Source organism: Cheilinus undulatus, linkage group 8 (genome assembly GCF_018320785.1).
Source record: "Cheilinus undulatus linkage group 8, ASM1832078v1, whole genome shotgun sequence".
Taxonomy (NCBI): domain Eukaryota; kingdom Metazoa; phylum Chordata; class Actinopteri; order Labriformes; family Labridae; genus Cheilinus; species Cheilinus undulatus.
The window spans coordinates 11,972,219-11,998,880 of record NC_054872.1 but is presented as its reverse complement, the minus strand read 5'-3'; the positions used below and the strand labels follow the sequence as shown (position 1 = coordinate 11,998,880).

The 26,662-nt window shown below is 41.2% G+C and overlaps 1 protein-coding gene across 1 annotated transcript; it reads right to left on the bottom strand.

Annotated features, from left to right (window-relative positions):
* Nucleotides 1–19,246: 19,246 nt before the first annotated feature.
* On the bottom strand, nucleotides 19,247–25,828 carry gdf6a (growth differentiation factor 6a). The gene is made up of 2 exons (XM_041793970.1): nucleotides 25,346–25,828; nucleotides 19,247–21,219 (listed from the first exon to the last, which is right to left on the bottom strand). Exons 1-2 carry the CDS (start codon nucleotides 25,704–25,706, stop codon nucleotides 20,291–20,293), a joined length of 1,290 nt encoding a protein of 429 aa, XP_041649904.1. The 5' UTR covers nucleotides 25,707–25,828; the 3' UTR covers nucleotides 19,247–20,290.
* Nucleotides 25,829–26,662: the final 834 nt, after the last annotated feature.

Sequence of the window (26,662 nt, the reverse complement as noted above, 5' to 3'; positions counted from 1 at the left end):
AAGGATGCTGATGTTCAGATGAAGAGTGGCTCTAGTGAACATCAAACAGCAGACTTAAACTTTGGGGTGAAGTGTTTTTGTTAAAACAGACAGACTTTAAGAAAGATGAGAAAGAGAGACAAAAATAGGAGGTCAGACAGAGAGAAAGGAATGCTGTTTACTCATTGCACTCATCCATAAGAGGGCTCCATCTCAACAGTCAGTCAGTCGGACGTTGTCTTGAGTTCAGCACCACCTCCAGCCAACTACCCCCCCTCCCAAAACCCCCTCACCCTAAACCGCCACCACTTTACCAACACAAAAAGATGCAGCACGGCACTTTCCTTTTCACCCTAGCATGCAAACCCCCCCCTCGACTCACACACCCCCGGCCTCCCCCTTTCCCACCTTTGTATCAGTTGAAAGGCATATGGTTACTGCCATCCGATTCCCCTCGGCCGAAAGTGCCTTTCACTTTACCGCAGTTCACAAAGAGGTCAGACTACGGCAAACAGAAATATTGTGTGAGAGTTCACTTTTTTGTGCCTGAGCTGGGAGATGTGAGAGACACTAGAATAGCCGGGGAGAGAGAGTCCCTGATAAAGTTACATCTGGTCAAACAAACCTCACTCCATTCCTCATGCCAGAGCCAGAGAATTTATGTTGTAGTGAATAAAGAGCGGTATTTGGGAGAATTGACAGAAACTAACCTCGGACATGCTCGGCTATACATCATTCATTCAACTCCACATCCTCGCACTGAGATTTCCAGCCAGGTCGGATTTCCTCATGTAGCTCAAACAGCTGAACATTTTCTGTTTGGAGCCACAAATGTTCTGGTTTTCAAGTCAAATAGTGACAAATTCAGTATTGAGAGGATAAGGGTGCCTTGTTTAAGGTGGCCTGAACAATGAGAAAATCAATCATGGATGGGCGGGTAGGGCTGATAGGAGCGAGGTGTCAGAAGTGTCACAGCGGCCGGTGAGTGTAACACGATGAGGCCGTGTTTCAGTCACAACCTCCAGGTCCTTTAGTCTATCTGGTCCCTCCAGCTCTCTTTGTCCAGCTCTGGTAAATGATTAATAATGAGTGTTCCTCTGCTGACCTTGTTTGTTAACCTTACAACTTTCCAGAGTTTGTGCATGAAAGAGAAACTGTTTCTGGCACAGACACTGACCTACTCAGCTTTTAAAATGTGTTTATTTATTTATATGTTTATTTATTTACAAAGACCACAGCAGTCATTTTGACTGTTTTCACATTTACAATACCTATAACTTGACTGAATCAAAAGTTACAAAGCTGATGGCCTGAGTTTTGATTCATAACGTTATTTTTTAAAAAAAAGGATCACTTTAATCTAGAGAGGGTAAATCATCTGACTGCACAGATCCTAGTCTGGCCTTTCTCAGATGCCTGCTCTGCACACCACTGCTGCCAGACACCATGGCAGTCAGGGCAGAAATACATGCAAAAACTGTCAAAATGAAATCAAATTAAACTTCTGGTTAGATTAGATTAATGGATAGGGGTAGGGTTAGGACAGTACTGCCTGCTAAATCTAAAATGATTGTATATTCTGTCTGCTAAAACTAACATAGCTACATAGGTATTGTAGCTGATGTGGCTACTTTAGCTTCATTACCTACAAAGAAAAAGTAGCTACATTGGCTTATATGATGTTATCTACATAGCTAGTCACAAAGACATCACAAAAGCAAACTAGAAAAGCACTCGGAGAGTGCAGACCTCCGCCATTGGCCCTATCTCCCAAAAGTAAAGAATCATTTAAAACATTCCTGGATCCAGACGCTTATCCAGATCACTCCCAAAATTGAATCAGTTCTGCCTTATGCCATTTCTGACATTTCCTGAAAATTTCATCAAAATCCATCCATAACTTTTTGAGTTATGTTGCCTACAAACAAACTACCAAACGCACAAACTAACAAACCCTGCCGATCACATAACCTCCTTGGCGGAGGTAATAAGGCTAAAGTGGGAAAGGGGAAATAGGTTGTACCCACAAATTGTGTCACTTCTTCTCAGAGGCAGTCTGTCACAAGAGGTCTGCAGAAGTTGCATCTGAGAGCTGTGGTCTGCAGCCAGATCCCTCTCCATTACTCTTGGAAAGCAGATGGATTGGTCAGACTCTGTGTTTGTCAAGCTGATAACAATGGCTGCTTCCTGTGTTTTATCAGAACTGGACAACATTTCTTGATGAAATAAAGAGCAAAGCAGCACTAAAAACTTCTCTTGGCAGAGAAGATGTTTTTGCAAGTCTCCTGACCAGCTTCCACATGAATTTTACCCACCAACAAGCTCCGTTGTTCATAAACTACAGCAACACTAGCTTGTAGAGCTTAGAAGAACTGGAGTTTCACGTCAACTACCTAATTTTGTCTTGTTGCTCAAATTGGCCCATCATGAATGTGACAGAAAGAACATTCGTCCAATCACCTGCCAGTAATTTTTTACAAGTCCTGCCCTTCCCAAAAAAACTTTGTATGGAAGGTTTCCTGAATGAATGTAAATTCATTAACCATCCTATTGGACAAATTGGAGGTTTCAGGCACTTTTATTATTCAGGCTGAGGAGGTCTTAGGCTGTTATTAGTGAGGATAAGCATGCTGCTCTGTGGTGCTGATCAAGGGCCGGTCTGAATAAAACTCTCTGAGTAACCACATTAAGACATCAACTCTATCCAGCTGTTATGGAGACATCAGAAAACACTGTTGTGCCTGTCATCAAAACATATAGTCAATATAGTTTCATTAACCAAATTTACCTCATAATTTAAAAATTAAAACTCCTCAATTAAGCACTATTCCAGCTAAACATGTAAAATTAGCATGGACAAAAAGCAATAAATTGGTTTGATATAAAAACAACAAAAATGCATTATTTGATGGAAAGGTCACACCCAGACTTTCAAACTTTGATCAGGACAATTCCACCCCCAAATTATGTTTCTTATAGTTTATAATGATATTTGTATATTATCATTTAACCATAAAAAGATGATCAGAATTGAATGTTACATCATCAAGTCAGACACAAGTTGTTATTTCCTTATTTTGAGAGTGTTTGAAAAATTATCTCTTTTAAATACAAGTGTTTTTATGTCTTATTATTGTTTACTGTATGTGATGGCAAATAATACTAAAAAGTCTAAATGCATTAGTTAGTAGTTGCAATTTCATTTAAAAAAGATGTCCCAACACTATAAACCTATTTTGGCTGTGTTGGGCATCTATCATCAGAGATTGCAGAGTATTTTAGCTGTCAAAATGGCCTCTCATGGTCATTCTAGGGTTAATAATGAGTGTTCCTCTGCTGACCTTGTTTGCTAACCTTACAACTTTCCAAAGTTTGTGCATGAAAGGGAAACTGTTTCTGACACGGACATGGACCTACTCCGATTTCAAAATATGTCTTTTTGCCAGTTTAACAAGTCAAAGAATAAATTGAGCTCTTTGAAGCTTTGCAATCTCTACCCCAGTGTCCCTATTGTTAACCTTAATAATCGTAGCCATGAGTTTCAGGGTACATTTTCAGACCACAGCCCTGTAATTAGACCGCCGATTCAGGCACCAATTTATGACCAATATTTTTCTTGGCATTAAAGCTACCAAGCTAAAGATTTGATTTCCAAATGGGAACTTAGGGGGAACCACACCAAAACAGCCTCTGGAAAGAAACCGCACAGCCGAGGAGTCTTCAGCACTTCAAACACTTCATTGCGAGTGAACAGAGATTAATTCTGAAAAGCTAACTGGTGTTTACTTTGCCCTTTATGATGGTTCCTCTTAGAAGGATAACATTTGGTGAGAAAGTGTCACTCTTGGTTTTCCTCGAAGCCTGTTGCTTCCCACAGACCTCGGACCATTCGAGGAGATCTTCCCTCAGCAACCTCCATTCAACCCCCCCCAGAGGAACAGAGTGACGACCAGCCTGGAAGTGTGCCTCTTTCCACGGGGCCATCAAACATTTATTCATCTCTGCTGCCAACTGCTGCGGGCACTGCAGCGAGTCGGGTGAAGGCAGGGCAGGTCAGGCTGCGACAGTCTCATCGATGCATTGGTGTGTGTTTCTGACTGTTTGTGTGTTAGGGAATGTGGTGATGAGGGCTTTTTACCCCTGAATGGGAGACTGCCTAGCACCATAAATCTGTCCCTCATTGGGAAGACAAAATGAAAATGGCCCCGTCATAAAACATCTGTAATGGCTCCATCCGCCACCAACACATAATGGGGCAATTACCAAGAAGGGGGCTGGGACAGCATGAAGGCTTTAGCTCTCTTTGGTTCACCACAGTGCTTTGTGTATGCATTTGTGTCTCGTATGCATATGTGCATGCATTAACACATGGTGGTGCTCAATCTATATCAGGATCTGTGTTAGGGGTAATGTGTCACAAAGTAGTCTGTTCTTTGACTGACAAAATGCTAAATTTCTTTATAATGTAACAAAAATGGAAAAAGAACGTTTTAAATCCAAGATGCATCCAAATAGTCTGGTTCCCTCCTTCTTCTGTGGCAGGTATCTGCATACCAGGTATGTCAGAACACGCAGGTAACTAGTGTAATTGCAAGAGAGACAGCATTTACTTTGTGGAATTATCCCTATTAGAGTTAACTTTTTGGAAGAAAGAGACCATCCTGGACTGTCCACTGGAATCTGTGGAGGAAGAGGGTGAGAGGAGGATGTTAGCCTAGCTGACACCCACTTAGGACAACCCCATTCACCCTCTGCATGACACTGTGGGGGCCCTGAGCAGCACCTTCAGCCAAAGACTGTTACACCCACCCTGCAAGAAGGAGCGCTACCACATATCTTCTATTTCAAATGCAATCGGACTTTATAACACCAGGGTGTAAATGTTTCCCTGCACCTCATATGCATGTAGTTTCATAAATGCATATGTATGATGCTAATATGTGTAGGCATGTATTGATATGTGTATGACCACCTGTAAGTTCTCCCACAGACCTGGAGATGTCACAGCCACCTTCCAGAAGTGTGCAATTTTTACATCAACATGTAAATTATTAATGTTATTATAGTCATTTTCATATGTGAAATTTTATCCAGTGATATAACAGCAATTTCACTTTTCACACAATGTGTGCTTTTCTTAGATTCTGCTCTGGTCGTTCTATAAGTTAATGTGTACATTGCTATTGCCATGTTTTGCTAAGTACTGCAGGCACACTTCTCTACTTTGTTGCTCAGCACTTTGCCACGTCAGCCTTGATACTGCTCTGGCCTCCAGATGGCCATTGTCCAGGCCCGCAGCAAGCCCTGACCCATCTCTCCAGGTGTCCCATCCTTCACGCATGTGGTCACCCCCAGCGTCTCGACCAGTCCACCATGTCCTGAGCACCCAGTATGCCCTGAACTAGATCAGGCATGTAAAAGCACAGCTAATATTCCCGTATCAAGCAGCTGACTCTTCCCGTGCTCTCTTCTGAGCATGTCAGCATTAGACACACGGTCTTGCAAATGATACCCAAAAAATGCAGCAAAGGTGTCCAGTCGGCAACTCTGACCATCAGTAAGCATCCAGGCCTCTCAAGAGTATAGTAAGACTGGAAGGAACAAGTACTAAAAGACTCTGATTTTCATCTGCATGCTTAGATACGGGGAATGCCACACTGTCTTAATCAGCAAACCCATTGCCCTGTCCATGATTCCAGGTCTGCGGTTAATCTCAGCCTTGCAATCAACAGATCAGTGGATTACGCTGCCAAGGTAGGTGAACTGCTCTACAACTTCCACTCTTTCACCATTAAATATATCACAGGATCTTTGTTTTGGCCCGGGAGACATGCATCCCCAATGCTTCAGCCTAAGTTATGAGCTCCCACAAAGACATCTGTCTCTGCAAAGATCACAGCATCATCAGCAAAGTCCAAATCAGTGATCCGGACATCACCAAGTGACATCTTGCCCTCGATGTTAACCAAATTTCCCTCAAGTGGGGGATCGATAAAGGTTCATCTTACCTTGTCTTATCTTTTCTTGTATTATCTTATGTTATCGTACAACAACATCTTCCTGATAAAACTTAAGTTAAGAGCCAATATTGGATTGTTTAAAATAAAATGATGAGAAAAATTAAAGCCCACTCTCTACTAACACTAGAATGCTTTTATTATCACATCACTTTGATGTGTTTCAGCATCAGGCCTTCTTCAGGGTGTCAAACACTGTGACGGTCTAATGCCGAAATAAATCAAAGTATGATGCTTCTCTTAGACACCTGCTCTGCAAGACCATTGCTGTCAGACAACACCACTGTCAGCACAGAAATACACGTGAAAAAATGTTTAAATAAAATCGGGTTAACCTTCCGGTTAGTGTTAAATGTGAGGGTTAGGATACCAAAAGTTAAAAACATGCCCTGCAAAACCTAATTATAAAACATTTAATATCTGTAGCTGACTCACAATTTGCTTACAAAAAACTTTTATGTAGCATACATGGCTAATGGTAAAGCTAATGAAGCTACATTGGCTTAAGTAGCTTAAGCTAACATTGCTAAAACTAATGTAGCTACATTGCTTCTTACCTATGTAGCTACGTTAGCTTAAGCAACATTTGCTTACCCCAAAATTGCTGAAGCTAAAGCTAACATTCATAAGTCGGCTCTTAAAACAAGAAATGCATTGTTCCTGCAAATCACATAATTTCGTCCTGACAGTGGTGGTACATCTCAAGGTCGTGGTCTAAGAGGGGTGTCTGCAGCGAGACCATTCTCAACCTTGGAGTTCCTGGAGTGTTTACTTGCAGCTGACTACAGAAGCATCAAAAATCGCATACACATCCCAGGTTAAAATGCTGATTGTTATATCCCAAACAGATATATTCACAACCTGATTTTAAAACAGATTCCTGTTGAAATGATTAATACCTTCATGAGCGCATGTGGGTAGACATGCAGGATGGCAACATGTGGCTGTTTCTCAGAAGACGTAAGACCTGCCTCACCTCTACCTCTTTGTGTGTTTCTGAAGTTAGTCTGTGAGAGCATTTTCGATACGGTGGTGGATCCCATTGCTGCAGACCAGAGTAGTATAACAAGTCAGGAGATTTTAAAGTAACTTTCCATGATACATTTCCATAATAAATATCAGCCTGTAAATTTTAGTGTGTATAGATGTTTTGTTTCTATTAAAATTAGCATTGTCAGGCTGTTAGTGGCATTGTCTATTGTATTTTAGCACTGGGCTCATGAGCTAAGATGGTCCATCTGTTAGAAGTCGCACCCCCCTTGAAGAATCAGTCAAACACTGGGGATGCAGCTGCAGTAACAAATAAACTGTTGCTGCAATGTCCCTAACAATCTGTGTTCTGGTGTCTGTTTATCACATGTTTGTAGACTGAGCTGTACTGACTAATTATGTTTCAACAAGCTGTGGTGGATGCAGATAAACTGTTTGTGTGGAAAGCAAAAGCAGGTGGGAGCCACGCTAGTGACATGCCAGCTACCATCAGTGATACTGTAACGATGTTATAAGAAGGAAAATCTTCACTCTTACCTCTGCATTGACCCTGAGCCCAAAGGAACCAGTCTTATCGTTGTGCACAGTGCCAGACAGTCTCATCTAATCTGAAATTGCATTATTGATGCCTGATCTTTTGCATGGCTCGACCCGGGCTCTTGCATCTTCCACACCTCGTAATCAAGCATAATTGAGGTTAACTGTACGGCATGGCTGAAACGTTAGACAGGTAAGCCGCAGCCTCTCATGATTAATGTAGTGTGTTAGTGTTCTGGGCTCTGACCTTTTGAGATAGGCCAGGCACCATTTTTAAGTGAAAGCTCTGCCTCTGCCGAGTTGTGGAGTTGTCCATCAAGCCCTCCTGCAGCCCGCCACCCTCCACCCCACCGTCATCCCCCCTCCTAAAGGCAGATCCTTGTCTTGCTGCCTCATTGCCCCTGACCCATGTTTGTTTGCCTACATGTCTCGTTTACAATGCAGAACCAAAGCTCTATTTACCACCCAGGTCCCTTTTAAATACTGGAATGTTTTATGTATTTAGTAGGTACATTTTGGGGTATTGATCAAGTTTGGATCAGCTAAGAAAAACTTGTGCCTTTAAAAATTTCAAAGACAGATTTGGAGTTTTCACTCAAGCTTTTCCAGAGGTGCTTTTCTTTTTAGTTCGTCTCTAAAATCTCAAGTCAAAATCTTCATTTCAGGCCTGATTCGTCCTCCTGAGCCGAGTGCTGAATACCTTTGTCTGGCCTCTGTTGGTCAACGACCATCCCTCTCCTCTGTGGATGTGAATTGGCAGTGAGGTCATGTCCTAGCCTTGCTCCCAAACATAAGCATTGTCAGAGTTAACTGTGTAAATTTACTTTGGACTCCAGCTCATTCAGACACTCACACGAACACACAGAGACTTTCAACAAAAAAAGATGAACTGTGAGCATACAAAAAGGCAATCATCCTTTCTGCAGAGATTTGCAGGAGAATCAGAAGGTGTACTAGCTAATCAGGATGGCAATGACCAGGGTCACCATGTGTAACATAGACCAGGGGCAGTAAATGGATGAGGAGGGGTGAAAGGGCAGCCTCAGACATTCCTTTAGAAAATAAACAGAACAAAAGTGAGTTTCCCAAGACAGGTATTCCAAGCAGATCTATCAAAACGCCTGCGGATTTTGGTGTTTTGCTGGTTTGAAACTCATAGTACTCCACCACCAGGGGGCTCTGAATAAAAGCAATAACAAAAGATTTATTAAGTATGATTCTCTATCACTCAAGCCCACAATCTCCTAATGAAAATGAGCTCTGAATGAACCCAAGTCTGAATGAATGTGACAGAACCAATGGCACTGGATTATCTTGGTCCATCATGAGTAAACTGCACAAAACATAAAAGAGATACAGCAAGAAAAGCGGCCATGACAGACACAACTCATTACAACTTTCTCTGGCTTTTAAAAACTGCTGGAATTGTTTGAATTAATTTGAGTATTCAGCTACAATACATACACTTTATGGTCTATGTAATTGACCACACCTGTTATTTATTAAAGTCAGGTGATTCAATCAGACTCATTAGCACAGGTGTATAAAATCAAGCTCCTAGCCATGCATTTTACATTTGCAAACAATTGTTGATACAAAATGGTTAATTCTGAAGAGATCAGTGACTTCAACAATGGTACTGTAATGGATGCCACTTTTGCAATAAGATGGTTTTTGAAATTTCATCCCTGCTGGATATTCTACAGTCAACTGTTAGTGGAACTGTTAGTGGTGTTATCAGAAAGTGGAAGTGTTTAGGAACAACAGCAACAGCCATGAAGTAGGAGATCTCTCAAAATCAGAGCAGGGCCAATGACTGCTAAGATACATGGTATGTTCTGCTGAGGAGTTCTGAATTTCCACTGGCATTAATGTAAGTTCAAAAGCTGCACAGCGGAAGCTTCATGGAATGGGTCTCCATGGCATGCAAGCCTCGCATCACCAAGTCTAATGCCAAGTGTCAGATGGAGTAGTGTAAAGCACACAGATACTGGACTCTGGAGCAGTGGAAATGTGTTCTGTGGAGCAACTAATCACTTTTCTCTATTTCACAGTCAGATGGGTATGCCAGGAGAGCATTACCTGCTTGACTACATCATGCCAACAGTGAAGTTTGGTGGAGGAGGAGTAACGGTATGGGGCTGTTTTTCCGAGTTCGGGCAAGGACAATGCTAAGCTTCTAACTGTTTGGCAACAGTTTGGGGAAGGCCCGTTTCTATTCCAAAATGACTATAAAGACATGGTTCAATGAGGTTAGTATAGACGAAGAGAGGTTTTCAGTCTGGTTTTATTTTTCTTCTATTAACAAAGAAATGTTGTCCAGTTCTGATAAATCTGCTGCTGTAGCAAGAGCCGAGCTAATTGCAACAACTGCATGCTGAAATCAGGAAACAACAGGGTATAGTTCTATATAACATTGGTTCCTAACGATCCAGGCCCTCTGAGGAGGGTCCCAAAGATCTCAAGAGAGGGAATCAGGTGATATCTGGTCTGAATTTGTCAAAACTTGATTTGCACATCCAAACAAAAAATCCCAAAAAACATAATAGTTTATTTAAAGGTGTTCTGCTATGAACAGGTTCACTACCTATAAATCTATGAAAAAGAATGTTGAGTTCTTACAGCAATATATAACTTTTCCTTGTGCAGTCATGAGGGGGGAGCTCCAAGACTGGAAACCACTGCTGTAGCAGCAGGGGTGTAGCTAGAGATATTTGGCCCCCAGAAAGAAAACTACACAGGACCCCTAAGCTGGTTAGAAAACATGATGTAAGCTCTCAAGAATGTCCTTTTAAATAGTTTTATTGGCACAAGGCACAACGGAAGTGTTTGGACTTATGGTCTTCTTAAGCTGGTTCACCAAGCAAAAAAACACGTGTCATTTAATGAATATCCAAGCATTTAAATGTATATGAACTACATTTCCCTATGTTTAATGAGCAATTTTGGTGGATGGCTCACTCTGCTGTGCAGTGCTAGGATTGGACCACACCATTTGGACATTTTGAGGGGTGGAGCAGGGGCCCTCAAAGTTTACTTTACTGTATTTGATTCAAATTTCAGTCTGTTCACCAATTCATTTAAAGGTTTTGATTCAATAATGATGATAATTACTAAGAAAAAAATAAAAACAAATAAAAACAAACTTTTCATCCCAGGTTTCCCAAATGCCCCACCCTACTCAGGACCTGTGTAAACAGTAACACCCCCCCCCCCCCCCTTGTCTGTAACGCAACATTTAAATGAAAATACTTTAGACTCAAATGTTGAGATTTGTACCTTATCTGATCCACTAACTCCACTAAACATCCAAATGAATAAGTTTTCATCTGTAAAGTAAAGTGAGGTTCAGCTACTCTTTTAAAACTCTGCATATAACCTTTCATGGAATTTCTGTCAGTAACAAAAGATTTCCACATAGAAACCATCCTAACTGCCAATTAAATCAAGGTTTTTACTGCAGTTAAAATAAGCGACTCTAGTTCCAGCTTCTTCCTCACATTTCAAAAAGCCCAGTTGGGAGTGAGTTTAATGCAATTAGCAGGTTATCTGTGGAGAAGTGGAGGTGCTGCTTTCTTCCTGTTACCGTATGGTCTGACAGGAGGGAGGGACGGCTTTCTGCAGGACCACAGAAGAAGAGGTGGAGGACACAGATGCAGATGCCCCCTCATAGGAAACACCGTGGTCTTTTGTGACACTCTAGCTGCTATCTGTGGGGTTTATTGTCTGCGCCTGCTTTAACAGCAGCTGTCAAGTGCAGCCAAGCTCCTCTTTTAAACAGCAGTTTTACAGTTTTAGTTCTTGGAAGGAGCTTCAAAAAATCATCAAAACACATCTTTATTGGTAAAATATGCTGAGAAATGGATCTCAGGAGGAAGAAAAGTTGTGACCTCTGGCATTAAGGCACAAGCAAGTGTATTTAATGTTCAGGGCCGCCCCTGCCTTTGTGTTGGAGCCAGTGGCTCAATGAAAGGCGGCAGTAGGGGTCACTCTAGGCATCTGCTGCTCTCCTGCACCACTCGTCTGTCCATCTGTGTACGCCTCGGCCCTTCTGTCCGCTCAGACTCAAACATACAGAAAAGCAAAGTCCTTAATGTTGCGTGTAAATGCACAAACACTAGACATGTCAGCCTGTCGGAGTGGGTTTATTCTGCATCTGTTTAGCGTGGAGAAACACCACCTTTGGCTGTTGTTCTTGGCTATTGAAAGGTGTCAGCCTTTATTATGGGAAGAATCTGCAAGCCTTAATAGTGCAAAGTAGAAGAAAGCAGAGGAGTGGCTCCTTCAGAGGCAAAACAGCCAGTAGCAGCTTTGAATATGAAGAATTTCATGCTGGATTTTATCAGTAGGCTCCTCTTTTTGTTTCACCCTCGCTACATTTGAATTTTATCCATTCAACAAATCAAAGCACAGCTTCTAAGCTCTTGTGATAACATTTCTAATGCACCTTAATGCCCATTAAACAAATTTCTGCTTGCTAAGAGGTCCCTGCTGTCTGGGAGATCAGTGTGATTTATGCCTTTCCTGTCGCTGATGAGGACATCAGTGATAACGCAGAGGTTAAGTATGAGGAGCATTTATGTCTCCATACGAGCCAAGAAGTTTTATTTAATCTTGGAGAGGCTCCCGGGCTTTTCACTCACAGAAACACCTAGTACATCTTCGCTTATGCAGCTTTGCAGATTTCTTTGCACAGATGTGGGGTGTCAAGACTATTTGTGCTCTGGATGAAAAGGACCCGTCTCCGTGCCGATTTCGCCCTGCTTGGACTAATATATTAGGAGCAAGTTTCAAATAAACACAACTCTCTTTTTCTGCTCTCTGCCTCAGTGTAGCTGGGGGACAATAAGCCGGTTGTGATGAAGAACTTTATAGGAACATTTAACTTGAGAGTGAGGGATTGAAGCGGGTAAACAAAGCATTCCTTTCCCTTTCATCACCGTTTAACTGTTCCCCTCACATTCAGTCTCACCTCCAGGCCTGTGCCCACCACACCGGGGAACTTGTCAAATAAATATAAATCAAAAAGTAAACGTTTATCCCACAGGATACCATGAAAGCTGCTAAGAAACTTACACTGGATTGTGCAACATTACAGTATTTCTGATCCAGGATCAGCTGCAAAGCCTCACCATTTCTCGCAGAGTATCTCCCATGGTGCACTTGTGCAGCAGGGATAGCGTGGCTGGCCGCAGCACCCCTCCGATGGTGCTCCAGACGTTTAGCCTGGAGGGCCATTTGGTTATACTCAGGGGAATGCTTGTTGTGTCAGTCATTTGCAGCGACCGCTAAAGAGTGCACTTAGCATCCTCTGTTTCCCCGTAGCAAACATGTGGGGAGTGACATGATACTGTACAAGAGCCTGGACAACATATAACATTTCAAAGCAATTTCCTAATTGTTTCCAGGCCAAGGTCGATAGCCTATATGGAAGCAATCCCTTCTTTCAAACTTTTTTTCATCCACAGATTGGGAAACATTAAAGTGTTAAGTAAACTTGACCCAGGCAGGCTAATTCATTGGGAAATAGCTGTGGTTCGTACATTCAGTGCCATATCAGTGACAGTCAGTCAGTGGATTTCCTTCTGCTTGGATGGTCACCATATGTTTACACGCTTTCTGTGGGGCTCAGTCCTGGAGCAGACAGTCACTGAGTAATGACATTTGTTGTCTGTGATGAGAGAGGCTGTTTACAGAGGGGAACAATAGATTAGCAAGCATACCTGAAGGCAGAGGTGGGCTACATTTCTCCATATGCTCTGCACAGATGGATATTGTAATGATCAGTTTGCATGTATTTATTCATTTATGATAGTCTCTATTACACACTGTCCACCAATTCAACTCAAGCTATACTTCACTGTAAAACTGAATCAGTTGAAACTGCTCCAAATTTCTGGTGAAACTGATTATGTCAAAGTTTTTCAGTAGTGGAAATATATTTTTTGAGAAATCATTACTCGTACATTTATGTTGGGTTAATTTGACTCTTTAAAGTTAAGCCACATTGTAGAAACTTTCCAGCACTGAAACATTCTGTTGAAATCCAACTGAAAACAACATGTTTAAGTACTTTTCATAAAGCTGCATGTTCTTCACCCACTGCAAATTTCCCTTACTTCTATCACATTATTTACTCTTGAATATTTATAACACTCTAGGTAAGCCAGCTTGAGCTAAAAGTGAAAATAACTGAAAGGTGCCCGCTGAACCAGGAAGTTTCCTTCCATCATGTCCATTATACCACCCATAGATTACTATAGTTACTCCCAACTGGTGGGACTTCTCTAACTCAGTGGGTAAATTCACTCATGGTGCAAAAGGGTGTAACGTCCAAAGATATTCTGGGAAAATGCTGCAAATTAAGGAATGGTTGTGAAATTATTTGAGTACAATGACAAAAAAATACTTGGAATGATTATGTACTGTTAACTGAAAACTAAAAATGTGTTCAAATGTGTTTACAGTGTACTTTCTTCTGGTGATATGCCTTAACATGTCCCTTTGCTCTCATAGATATATTCATATTTGATTTGTCAGAATTAATTCATCAACCATGATGTGATTAAGAACCAAAATCAGTGCATTAGCATGCTTCAGCAAACTTTGGTTAAGGCAATGCAGAATCTCCTTGCAGCCACAGGAATGTAAAATAAATTCATCACTGTGCCTTTATGTATCTTTTTTCTGTTTAAAGAAAACCTCACAGACAGCTGAGTGGACAATCAGTAGTCATCTGCACCTCATGATATCAAACATTTACCTCTGTACTGCTCACTTATTTCCCTTTCAATCCATAACACTTTCCTTCTTCTGTTGAATACATGTCATGACTGTTAATCTATCCAAAAGTCTTTTTTCTTTCAGAATAAAAGCATGTCTGTAGCCAAACATCCAAGCAGGAATGTATTTCTCATGAGTGGGTGTGGCTTCAGCTCATTCAACTGACACGCCCACAACTCTCTAGAGCAGATTTTACTGCCTCATTTTTCATGATTTTGAAGCTAAATTTTATGAACTTAGAGATGTTTTTCATGACTGTAATTCGGCCTGGTGGTTGATAACACAGTGGCCTATCCTACATCAAACCTGAAATAAAGATTTTTTTATCGCTTTACATGGACTTTAAGTTGGTGTAAAGTTGTAATTAAAGTTCCAACCATACATAAAGACTTGCCTGAAGATACACCACTGTGCCTTGCCACACCATTTAAGAACCACTGCTTTATTGGGTATACTTTTATTCAGAAATGGGTAAACTCTATGGAGTAGAAAGTAAGTGGATATGCTCCAAATACCAGTGTATACCCAGCACTGCACAGCTGTTATCAGCATAATACTGGTAGCAATGGGTAAATTTTCAGCACATAACATGAAATGTATGACAGTGCCATAATCCTTCACCTCATAAGGAGCATTCAAAGGAACTCTGCATGTTCACACATGTTCACGTTATTAAACCGTCATTAAAATCTCCTGTATGTATGTTATGTATTAAAAAAAAAACCACGTGGTTTCTACATTTTTGAGAGAATTAAAAAACTGTTCTCCTGTCATTTTTGTGCAGTGCATTCTGGGTATTTATGATAAAAAGTTTGAAATAAAAAGATTTAAATGATGACTACTTGTAGGAAGTTTAATTCTTAAAACTGAAGCTGTCAAAAGATTGAAAATGTTATTGCGATTAACCTCCTACAACCCTGCATCCTCATATGAGGACATCACATTTTGAGTTCCTTCCACCATTTTTCTTAAATTTGTTTTATTTAGACCTGTTAACCTCATTCATGGACACTTTGTCTGGCATCTCCTTGTCACAAAAGCACATTACAACGATTGGTGTACATTAAAGACAGCTGAAATTACCACCAAAATATTCTACAGCCAGTCTCAACACAAAACTTGTCAAGGTGCAAGATCTCCTCAAGTTTCATGATTGAAACATATTTACTTACGCTTGGTAGTGTTTGTAGGTTAATATGTCAAAAGTAACAAGCTACAACTCTGCTAAAGAGCAAGTACTTGTACAAGGACACTGGGACTTCATTATCGTTTTATTGTTCAATACAGCTTGGGAAGACTTTGGAATTAAGTGAGAATAAAATGTGCACTATTGTACCAAACGTATGTACCTATTTGTTCCAGTGGCCTTTATTTTGTTGCACAATGGAGTCTCACTAAAGTTAACCCCCGTCATCAAAACCAGGAGAAATAAAAATATGCGCACCCATTATAAGCTTGGGTCTCAGGAGGATAATCACACCCCTTTTATCGCATTTTAGAATTCCTTTTTAAAACTGTTTTGTGTTATTTTGCATTTTTCTACTAACCTTAAACTAAGAGAAATTTACATCAACTCTGGATAAAGACCTGCTCTGCAGATAGGTTGAAGATTTTAGCTTGATCTTAACCTCAGTAGAAACTTGTTATGTACTGGAAAGGAAATAAGAGAACAGTAAAACTTTAAATGTTGATAACACAAGGTGGTGATGACTACTGACTCATCCATTGAACTTTCTGTCAAGTTTTAAGGTGAAATGAGACATTTAGGAGCAGTGGTGGACTTATTTAACATCACTGTAGCTGCAGGGAGACGCTGATGTGACTTAACCAAAGTTTGTTGAAAGTGCCAATAAAGCATGTGATTTATTGCAAATTTAAAAATGATTATTTGTTGATCATAGTCACGAATAATGTGGTAAATCTTGCCAGCCATATTTTAAACCTTTGTAATTTTAAATTTAAAGTGCAGCTTTAGCAAAGTAGACACTGAAGTAGTAACTGCAATGGAGATGGAGGTGAGTTCATTCAAAGAGAATGCAACCAGAAAACATCAATACCCAGATTGCAATGTACAAAAAATGGCAGACTACATGAGAAACTATTTTTAAACTTTTCTCCAAAAATCAGAAATCCATACAAAAAAAGCATAAAGAAGACACCAATGCAATTTTAATAACGTCAGCATGTCTTAAGGAGTGATCTAATGGGCCGGTCTCAGCTGATGTTACTGGCCTATTTTGTCATCCTCATTCCTTTATCTTTAATGTGTAAATATTAGGTCTGAACTACAGCTAGTTTGATTTTTTGCTGGAGAGGAATTTGTGTTATTCTAAGAATTTTGACAGGATTGTATCAGTTAACCTCCCTGAGAACTTGCTGTTAAATTCAGAGAATTTATTTGAATTTGGAGGTATAAGCTCCCCTGAAGGGAGCACATTATATTTAGTCCTGTACAGAGTTTACTGTGTGTCAGAGGGTTGTTACAGTGCTGTTGGCAGCTCTTGGAAAAGTCAGATAAAGCTTAGTTTTACTTCTACTGTTAAAATACATTTTGTATATGATTTACAGTGCTTAACAAATTCATTAGAACATCACCCAATGTCAGGTTCATGCCACAGCTGCCCTAAATTATCAGCACTGGTATTTACCAAAAACATTTTTATGTTTCTGTAACAGTTAATACATCAGTATGCAGAAGCTCTTTAACCAAAATGATATTTTCAATGCTAAAATAAAATTATTTTTGTTATCCATGAATTTTCAAATTTACTGTTTTACGAAAACACAGAAAAAATAGTAAAGCACATTATTATTTCTTGATTATGTCAGATTTTAGTTATTTACTTGCATTTGTGAACAGCAAACTAGTTTTTTGTGCTTGATTAATTTCTGACAACTCAGAGAAGCCCAGTGAGCCGGTTCAGATTTTGGTATAAAAGGATGAATCTGTTTGAAATTCCTCATTCCTGTTCAAAATGGTAATATGTGGAGAGCTCACTGAAAATGAATGAGTCTGCATTAAAGCACTTTATAATACTGGATGGTCTCTGAGACTAATAGTGGAAAGACAAAAAGCATTCTCAGTGTGGTCACAAATGCTTTGGAGCCAATAACTGAGACTGGTGCTTACAATATGAGTCAAGAAAGAGGCTGGAAACGAAATTTAACTGATGCAGGTGTCAGACACCTCAAGATTTTAGAGACCAATGCTGATTTTCAGGTAGAGATGAATGCTTCTAGATTAGAGTCTGAGAAAGTCTCCAGAATGACCAAAGGCAGGCAGCGGCTGATAAAGTAAGGGTTAAAGGAAAGAATGGCTGCTGAGACGCCATTATTGAGGCCTGAAGACATCCAGAAACGCCTCAGATTTACAGGGAGCACAAACACTGGACTGTTGATGACTGGAAGAAGGTACTCTGGATGGACAAGTCCTAGTTTGGACTCTTCCATCAGCATTGTTGTGTTGAAAAGCTGGAGAAGGTTATGACGCCAGATGCATTGCACCCAAAGTGAAACACATGGGAGATTCCTTTATGGTAGAGGGTTACATTTGCGGAAATGGCACAGATAAATTTGTGAAAACCGACGGTATCATGAACAAGAGCATCTACCACAACATCTTAGTGCATCATGGCATCACCTCTGGACTGAATCTGATTGGTTGTGGGTTCATATACTAATAAAACAAAGACCCCAAGCATACTTCAAAGCTGTGAAAGCAGAGACCAAGAAAAAGGAATCTGGAGTCCTGGAACTGATGGACAGGCCGAGTCCAAGTCCAGATTTTATTCCTATTGAACAAATTGGGGATTTAGAAGTTTCAAAGATTGATCACACAAAAGTGGGAAGGAACTATTTGGAATTCAATAACAAAAGTTAATTAAAACAATGGCAGCAAGAATGCCATCTGTTATTAAGGCCAAAGGACGCAATATCAAGTTATATCAATGATTGTGTTTGAAAAAGGACTATTTAGTTGTTTAACTAACATTTTTAGTTTTAAAAAAGTTTTTATGAGTTTAAGGATTTCTAAAATATTGATGTGTTCTTGTTTTTATGACAGCTGGTCTAATACATTTGTTAAGCTCTGTACATGTAATCCAAACAGATTCAGATTTCTATGTTTGGAAAAGATTACATTACATTTACAATTTATGGTAGAATCAAATGTAGTCTTGTTTCATGGCGGTTTCTTAAACAAACTGACTCACACTGGGTGTAGCAGCTCAATTCTGCCACAGGGGAAACTTGATTTGTGTACACTAAAAATAAAAGAGGTATGATTTGGGCTATACTGAGTTAGGGTGTGCAAAAAGCCAGTACCATGCATCAGTAAGTGTTTGCATCTTTAATCCAGAAGAATAAAACATATTAGTCTCAGCTTGAGCAGATGTATCTTTGAAATTCACACAAAAAAAACCCTGAAAACATCACCTGATTGATGCAATCTGATTTTGTTTTCACATGATTTATCCAACAGTTGAACAGCACAGTGTCTTGGCCTCTTATATCCATCTTTACCCTCACAGCTCTGCAGCTTTCCTCTTGTTTTTGGAGAGTTTTGGTGACTAAAAACTCTTGAAATGAATGAAATGAAGCAAAAAGAGTTGCGTGAATCATCAGGAGTAGCAGACTTTGTTTTGAATTTTATTTGTACAGTAATGGTGTGGAATATTATCCAGTAATATATGTAAATAAATGATCTTATATATCATTGTAAAAGCTCTTTACACTCTAACTGAATGCACCTCAAACTCAGATCCGATATGCAATTATGAGGTAGACATTAATAATGGTATTTTCCACCCTCTGCAACAAAAATATTGAATACACCTTAAATTACTCTTATCAATGTAAGAAATATATGATTATCATGAAACTCTGTACATCACAAATAATAAAATAATTATAGAATAGAAATTATACCGATTTGAGTGCATTTTGTATATTTACAAAGAAATGCCGTTTTCTCATTTCTTCATTCGTTGCACTTTGTAAAGTTTTCCACTGTACAAATATTTACAGCTCAAAAATAATGAACAGCAGTGCATTCAAAGCTAATGTGCATTTAAATAGCGTCTCGTTTTCGAGTCTTTTTCTTATATTTTTGTCACCAGAGAGAGAAACTCTCTGTCTGACTGCGTGTCCGTGGAGCAGTCAGTTGTGGAAGTGCATTTCGTAAAGATGCAGACTTTTGAGCAAAAAGTTCGCCTCAGTTTTGTGTGCTTTTGTGTTTTTTTTTTTTCTTTTTTACAACAGGGCCCCAGTCAGGCACGACTCTCTGTGTCCTTCCTGTCCACGGAGGCGCGCGACGCCTCTCCACTGGTCTCCAGTAAAGCAAAAATCTCTTGACGGCATGGCCACCACCATTTTATCTCCTCTGCTCAGACCAGTCCGTGTTTGTGTGTGAGTGCGTGTTTGGTATGAGACATTCACCCCCCCTCTCTCTGTTTTTTTGGAAAACAAGCACTTGCTCGGGCCTGTAATGACTCCAGCTGGACGGTGGCAATTACGGCCTGGATGCACAGACCCAAAAGAGTCCGGCCTGGCAGGCAGGATCACACGGCAGAGCTGCAACAAAGCGCTGACAGACAGGCAGAGCGCGCTGTCCTCTGGCCTCGGCACGAACAGGTGCACAGCCGGGCTCCCATCCCAACAGGCTCCCATCTCGCCTCGTCCCCAGTCTCTGTGCCATATGGACACGTCTCTCTCTCTGGGAAACAAAAGCCTGTTTGATGAGCGCTGACCTGTTGCGTGGATGGGAATGAAGGCGTAACACTTTAAGGCATAGAGTGTGAATTATTGTGACTGTGCTGAGTCTGAATAAATAGCAGAAGTCGCCTTCGCGTGCATCCCTTTGAATAAAGACAGGGCGCGTCGTGCGTAAAAGCATTTCAGGGCTTAAATCTTTCACCTGCACGGACCCATCAAGACTCATCTTTGATTTGTAAGTCTGTGAAAGTTTCTGACGAGCTTAAGGGCCGCTACCTGCACCCACACTGCTCCACCACCATGTCCTCGTACTGTTTGTACACCACGTTGTTGCCTGAGTCTATGTACAGGATGCTGATGGGACTGAGTTTGGTGGGGACGCAGCAGCTGGGTGGGGTGCTGTTGGGGTCCATGGAGTTCATGAGTGTCTGTATGATGGCGTGGTTGGTCGGCTCAAGGTGCGACCTGAGGGGGAAGTCACAGACCCCCTCACAGTGATACGCTTCATAATCCAGGGGCGCGATGATCCAGTCGTCCCAGCCCAGCTCTTTGAAATTCACGTGCAGCGCCTTTTTGCTGCACCTGGATTTGGACTTCTTCCCGTGTCTCTTCCCGTGCCTGTTGCTCAGCGCAGTCCTCCTCCGCCTCCGGGGCCCTTCTCCTTTCACCCCCTCCTCCGCTGCAGCCTTCACCACCATCACCTCCTCCTTGTCTCCCACCGACCTCCGAGCCTTGATCTTCTCCTTCATCTCGTTGAACAGGTTCTCCCTCTTCTTGGAGCGCGTGTAGGCCACCAGGATGGCCTTCTCCCGCTGGGACCGGCCGCTCCGCTCCAGCCCCAGCTGCCTCAGGTCCACCTCGGTGTCTGATTTACCGAGAGTGACGCGCAGCTGGAAGCAGAGCAGGTTCCCCTGATGGTGATGGGGATGATGGTGATGATGGTGCGCTTTAAACATTTCCCACACGTCCAGAACTTCCCAGCCGGCCTTGGTGGAGTCCAGAGGGTCCAGAGACCTGGAGTCCAGCAGTCTGTCCGAGCGGCAGGGGTACAACTGGATGTCGTAGAGACCCGAAGTCTGCAGGGAGCTCTGCGCTCTCCTAAATATCCTTAATTCCGCCCCGACCAGCTCCTCTTTGTCTGAAAGGGTTGAGACATCAAACAGATACTTTTGTCTTCGCAGAGGAGAGTGCAAAAGATCGTCTGCAAGGATAAAAGAAGAAAATAATTGCAGTCAGATTCACTTAGGGTGTACAGTGTTCAGAGGGAGGGGGAGGGAGAGTGGGGGGGCTCACATTCTCCCACAGAGGCCTTCTCTCTCCCTCTCTTGTTTTTCAAAAGTGCACCCTGGACCTGCCTCAAACAAACTGTAGCTGACAAGTGAAAAAAAATCACAGCTAACACCACGTATAAAGTTGATGAAAACCTTCTGATCAGCTACGAATTTTTACTTTTTAATCCAATCCTGACCGCGTGTCCCTCCAATTTGCGTAGATTTGTTTTAAAGATAAACTCCTCCAAATAAGAACATCTCAATCACAGAACCAAGCGTGCGTAATGGATCCAACCATCAAATGTAACGTTGCTTGATTTCATTTCATGCGCATTTTGGCATGAAAACTGCTGGAGTCAGACTGTAAGTCAAAGCATAAAACTTCCTAAAAGCTTGTCCCAAAAAATTAAATGTGATGCATGTTTCCGCCGAGCATGCATTCTAAGGCAAAAATTCGTTGCAGTGACAATAATCCAATCAAAAAGAAATGCAATGCCACTTTTAATCAAAGCCAGCTTGTTTCAATGGAAACATATTCTGCCTTGATGACAGATTAATTATTAATTTCCAGCTTCTTGACAGAGTGGAAGTGAACTTTTCCCCTCTTTACAGCCTCAGAAGCTCTTAAATCTGAGCAGCAGTCACAGCTAAAGAGATGTTTTCTTTTTGGAGAACTCTCCGGCAAAGGAAGATAGAAAGGGAAAAAAACAACAAGGGGCCTAGTGATATGAAGGCCCCTGGGTGCTGCCAGACACAACGGACCGAAGGCGACATACTGTACACTCAACGGAACAATACACAATTAATGCATTATTCCCCGCTGCAGACCCAGGAGGCCTGCAAATATTTCACCAAGGCGAACCAATGAGGCTGCAATCTGGCAGGGTGGAACAATGCATGAAAAGGCGTCAGCGTCCAGTAAACGCACTCAGTGGTTTCATCTTTAAAAACACGGAATTCGGTCACTAGTGAGGATAAAAGCAAAGATTTTGTAATAAATTTGCAGTCTAGTGCATTTTATTTTCTTACTGGTTTTATTTAGAATCCTCTTTATTTAAATTCGTTTGTTTTGTTTCCTTTTTTCCGTATTTTTCGGTGACTTTTTGGGGTGAAAATGAAGCTCAGCTGGAGGCTCCACCAGAAAAATACAAACGAGGGATCTTTTTACGCGTAACTTTGCGTCTTTTACGCATGAATTATCCATGCATGGGGCAACTTTTACTGAATGCATTCACGATCTGCAGCTTGTTTAAATTTTACACTTAAGCAGGAAAATAAAGTTTGTTTTAAAAAAGCAGGTTTGACATTCTTATTTCAAACATTTAAACTGTTTTGGAATTTATTTTTACCGTAAGGGTCGCTTATTCTTAAATCTAGAGAGGAATTAAAATACACACATGGTTTAAGACATGCAACATCTTAACATTCTTAGAATAAACATTTTAAAACATAACTTGAGGCTTAAAGCATATTTAAATTGAAATAAAAGCAGATTTTCTTGGTTGATTGTCACATTTTTTCCCCCCAAACTCTCCTAATTAAATAAAAGTGACATTTCTCAAACCAACCACCACCATGATGTGACTCATAAAACCTCCTTTCAGGAGCTATCTAAGTCTCCATGCTCTGCCGAGTCCTGCAGTAGAAGCAGATTGAAACCTTGTGCTCATTTCGGGAAATTTTGGCCGTATGGTCTGAATTAGGATCCTTTTTTTTAAAATAAGACCTCAAACTAATCGAATACAAGTTCACGAAATAATTAACAGTTCTGAATTCCCAACTTCCTCATTAAAGCACTTCCCCTCTTATATTTCATCTCATCCTGCCAACGACAACATTCCGCTTCAAACGCGCAGCCTGCACGGACTGACTGACGCAGCGGCGGTTTGGACTACTGAGAGAGATTCGTGTTGACAGTTAGAAATGTACAAACTTGTCTTAATTTCATTACTATGTTTTTAAAAAGGGTCTTTTGCCTCTACGATAAGATGCCTGGTGGTGGATAATTGGAGAGGAATGCGCTGAAGTTCACTTTGTGGTTTAAAAGGCATCCTGTGCACTTTTGTTTGACCTTGTATCTTGTATTTGAACAAATGAAAAACATGTTTTTGTCATCTATGCCTCTGTTTGGAGAGAGGAGAGGGAGAGAGAGAGGGAGAGAGGCCAGGCTGCACCATCTGCGCTTTAATGAGTTACCCCAAGTGCCAAAAGTAATTTTCAAATTCGGGTTATTCTTTTCTGATCTTGCCTTTTGTGACCTCCAGGAAACACCCTGCCTGCCTGTAGAGGGAAACTTGATTTACCTGCTGAAGTGTAAACAGATCATGGATGCGTTCAGTAAAAGCGTAGATAATTCGTGCGTAAAAGACGCAAAATTACGCATCAAAAAGATGCCACATACGTATTTTTTTTTTTTTTTTTTTCTAAATGAGGCGTTTTGAGTAATGCAAACTCCCAGCTGAGCTTCTCCTGCAGGTTAATGCAATGCAACACTTTGGGGATGCTGGGAGGAATCCCAGAAGAAACCAAAGGCGCTTGAGCTGAAAGAACGGGAAGAAAAATAATTTTCCGTAATTAAAGTGGCGGTCGCAAAGGGAGGTTCCGCAGGAAAGAAAAAAAAATACAACCCACTTCACAGCGGAGGAAATGCTTTTTCATTTTTTTTTTTTTTCCTCTCGTCGTTTTTTGGTGATGTGCCCATCGTGGCCGAGCTGGGTCATTATGGGAGAATAGACAGTGTTTGATATGTTATGACATGAACACTCAATTAGATCACCGAGTTCAAATACTCCAGTCAGCCGTTCGATGCCAAGCAGCTCTCAGAGGGTCCAGCTCGGGGTCAGAGGCAGTGACACATCACATCAAAATCACAGGAGAAAGTGAGGCGTTTTTCCTATCAATCCTGCTCACACTGCAAGAAATGGCAACATGGATGCGCGTAAAGCATTCAGATTTTTTTAGCTATTAAATACTACTCACAAAAAAAAAGCTCTTGTTTTGGATGCAGTTTGGTTCATTTACAGGGAAATGTTTTATCACTTAAAATGAATTTTTTAAATAATCTCCATACACTTAAATCTTTGAAACAGATTTTGATTGCACTGAAATAATTCCATCCATGAAGGAAGATAACAGACTTTGACTTGGACTCCACATCTCGTGCTGAAACTTTCTACAGCGCGCTTTCTGAGACTCTTAGAAGAGATCTCAAACAAAGATAGCTTTGATTTCTCCAGCAAAGATTAACTCAGACTGTGTCACTTGTGTCTGTTGAGTGTGTTCGTGTTTATCAGTTTGTGTTTGTCCTCGCGGGCTGGTCAAATCACTTGGTTACACATGTTAACTGACCCAAACACCTGCTTCTCACACCGAGCCGCTCTGCCATGGCCCCCCCAGCTCTCTTTGTCAGCGTAAATGGGCCAAACTGATCCCCCATGATGGAACATTTTTAAATGCGCCACTTTATAACGCTTTATGTATTTGTTTAGGCTTGTGCTTAAGTTTTTGGCTTGCATGAAAAAAAAATTGGAAATGAAACAACAAAGTAGACGCGTATTCAAGTAGAAAGTTTCCTGCATTCACGTGGTGGCTGTGGGCAGAGTAGTTACTGCAGCCTGCGCAGACAGTGATTTACAACCTTTATTTAGCGATCGCCTTCATTAGTGTTTTATTGTCGCGTTACCTGGAGGTTAAATTCACCGTAATATAACTTCATCATTGGGAAAAGTTACGCGCATGGCAACACTGCTGCTTAAGGAACTGAGTTAAATCCCAAAGCTGGTCACGACCACCATAAAACAGCAGCTTTTAGGCTTATCTTCTGAGCCACATTGGTGTCATTTGTGAATATTTTTGCGCGTAAAAACGCATTTACGCATCATTTTTCTTGCTCTGGAACGTGCGTAAAAGTTGCCGCCTGGGTTTTGTTTTTGCATCTTTTGTTTTTAGCCAAGATTTTAACAAGAGGAGAATATTATACATGTCAGCTGAGGACAAAGTGTGCCACAGAATTATGCAAGAGTGAGCTGATGGATCTGGCAGCAGACTGAAACCAACCTGTTCCTCTGTCCACAAAACTTGTTATGGTGTTGGCAGATTTAGAGGAGCGGAAAAAGCTTGCGTTTAGTCCGAGCTTCTCTGCAGCCGAGTATGTCCTGTATATGGAGAGCATGTATTCATGAGGCACGATAGCGTCCTTTAGGTCTTCTTTGTGATGGCCCACGATCGGATGCGAAGACGTGAAGATGTCTTTTAGGAATTTGGATGACCTTTGTCCGTCCTGATGAGAGATCCTGGCTCCCCTGTTCCTCCTCGGCGCAGAGGGAGAGATGATAGCAGCAGACTGGAAACACGGTATATTCCCAAGGAAAACAAGCAGCAGGCCCAGATATAGCGACACGAGTCGAGATGCGTCCATGGCTGGAAGAGTCACCGGGAGATGTTAAGAAACTCTTTATTTCCCGCTCAGTCAAGTTGGATTCGAGGGGCAGCCGGAGTCGGAGATGGTGTGCGCGTCACGGTCGGAGAGCTGCTACTTTTGCGCTCCCCGGTCGCACCAGAAGAAGTGCGTTTTGCGCTCTGGACTCCACACAAGAGCGGAGACTGTTGGGCCGAGAGAAACACGCCCACATGGTCGCTCAGTGCAGGGCTTCCCAAACTATTTCATGTCACAGACAACCAAACGGACATGCCCTGAAGAGCCACCAGACTGCCATCTGAAAAGTTTTTGGCGGTGCTGGTTTAGCAGAGAGAAGCTGAACTATCCTTACCATCCATGGATTATTATTTCCAATTTTCTATTCGGATGAAAATAAGTGGAGTTATTTTATTTTTTTTTACAAAGACTTCAGTGAATTAAACTTCTACTATTTTTCATAATTCACCGGAGAATTGGCGTCGAAATCATTTCAAAACACACTTTATGCAGCACGAGCTCTTTCTGTTTCACCATGTTTTAGAGTTGCCAAAAGAAGATGAAACAGTTTTATTAGAAAAACAAAGAAAAAAAAATCTTTAGTCCTGCTTATCACGGAGTCTTTGAGCTTAACACCTTCAAGGCCAGTTCAGGTCACATTAGATTAGATAAGATTTTACGCACAGATATCCTGGTCATCATTTGTATCAGGTACTTATAAAGCCACGACATGTTCAAAGAAACACCATTAAAACTGAGTTTTACAGTTTATTTAGAGGGGGGTTTAAATCAGATTGAGTAAATAACGAGATAAGAATCTCAAAACCTGATTTCGTGTTCAGATGAGGGTTTTGGAAGAAGACTTATCTCATCAGATAGATAGACTTAGCTCAGCACAGAAGTCTGGTGTATTTAAATGAAGCCGATCACATTCATCCCCAAACATTCAGCACTGATGC

Coding starts and splice junctions, on each gene's coding strand:
- gdf6a (XM_041793970.1), bottom strand. CDS start 25,706: ATGGACGCATCTCGACTCGTGTCGCTATATCTGGGCCTGCTGCTTGTT. Junction 21,220..25,345: donor TTTTGTGGACAGAGGAACAG/GTTGGTTTCAGT, acceptor TTATCCTTGCAG/ACGATCTTTTGCACTCTCCT.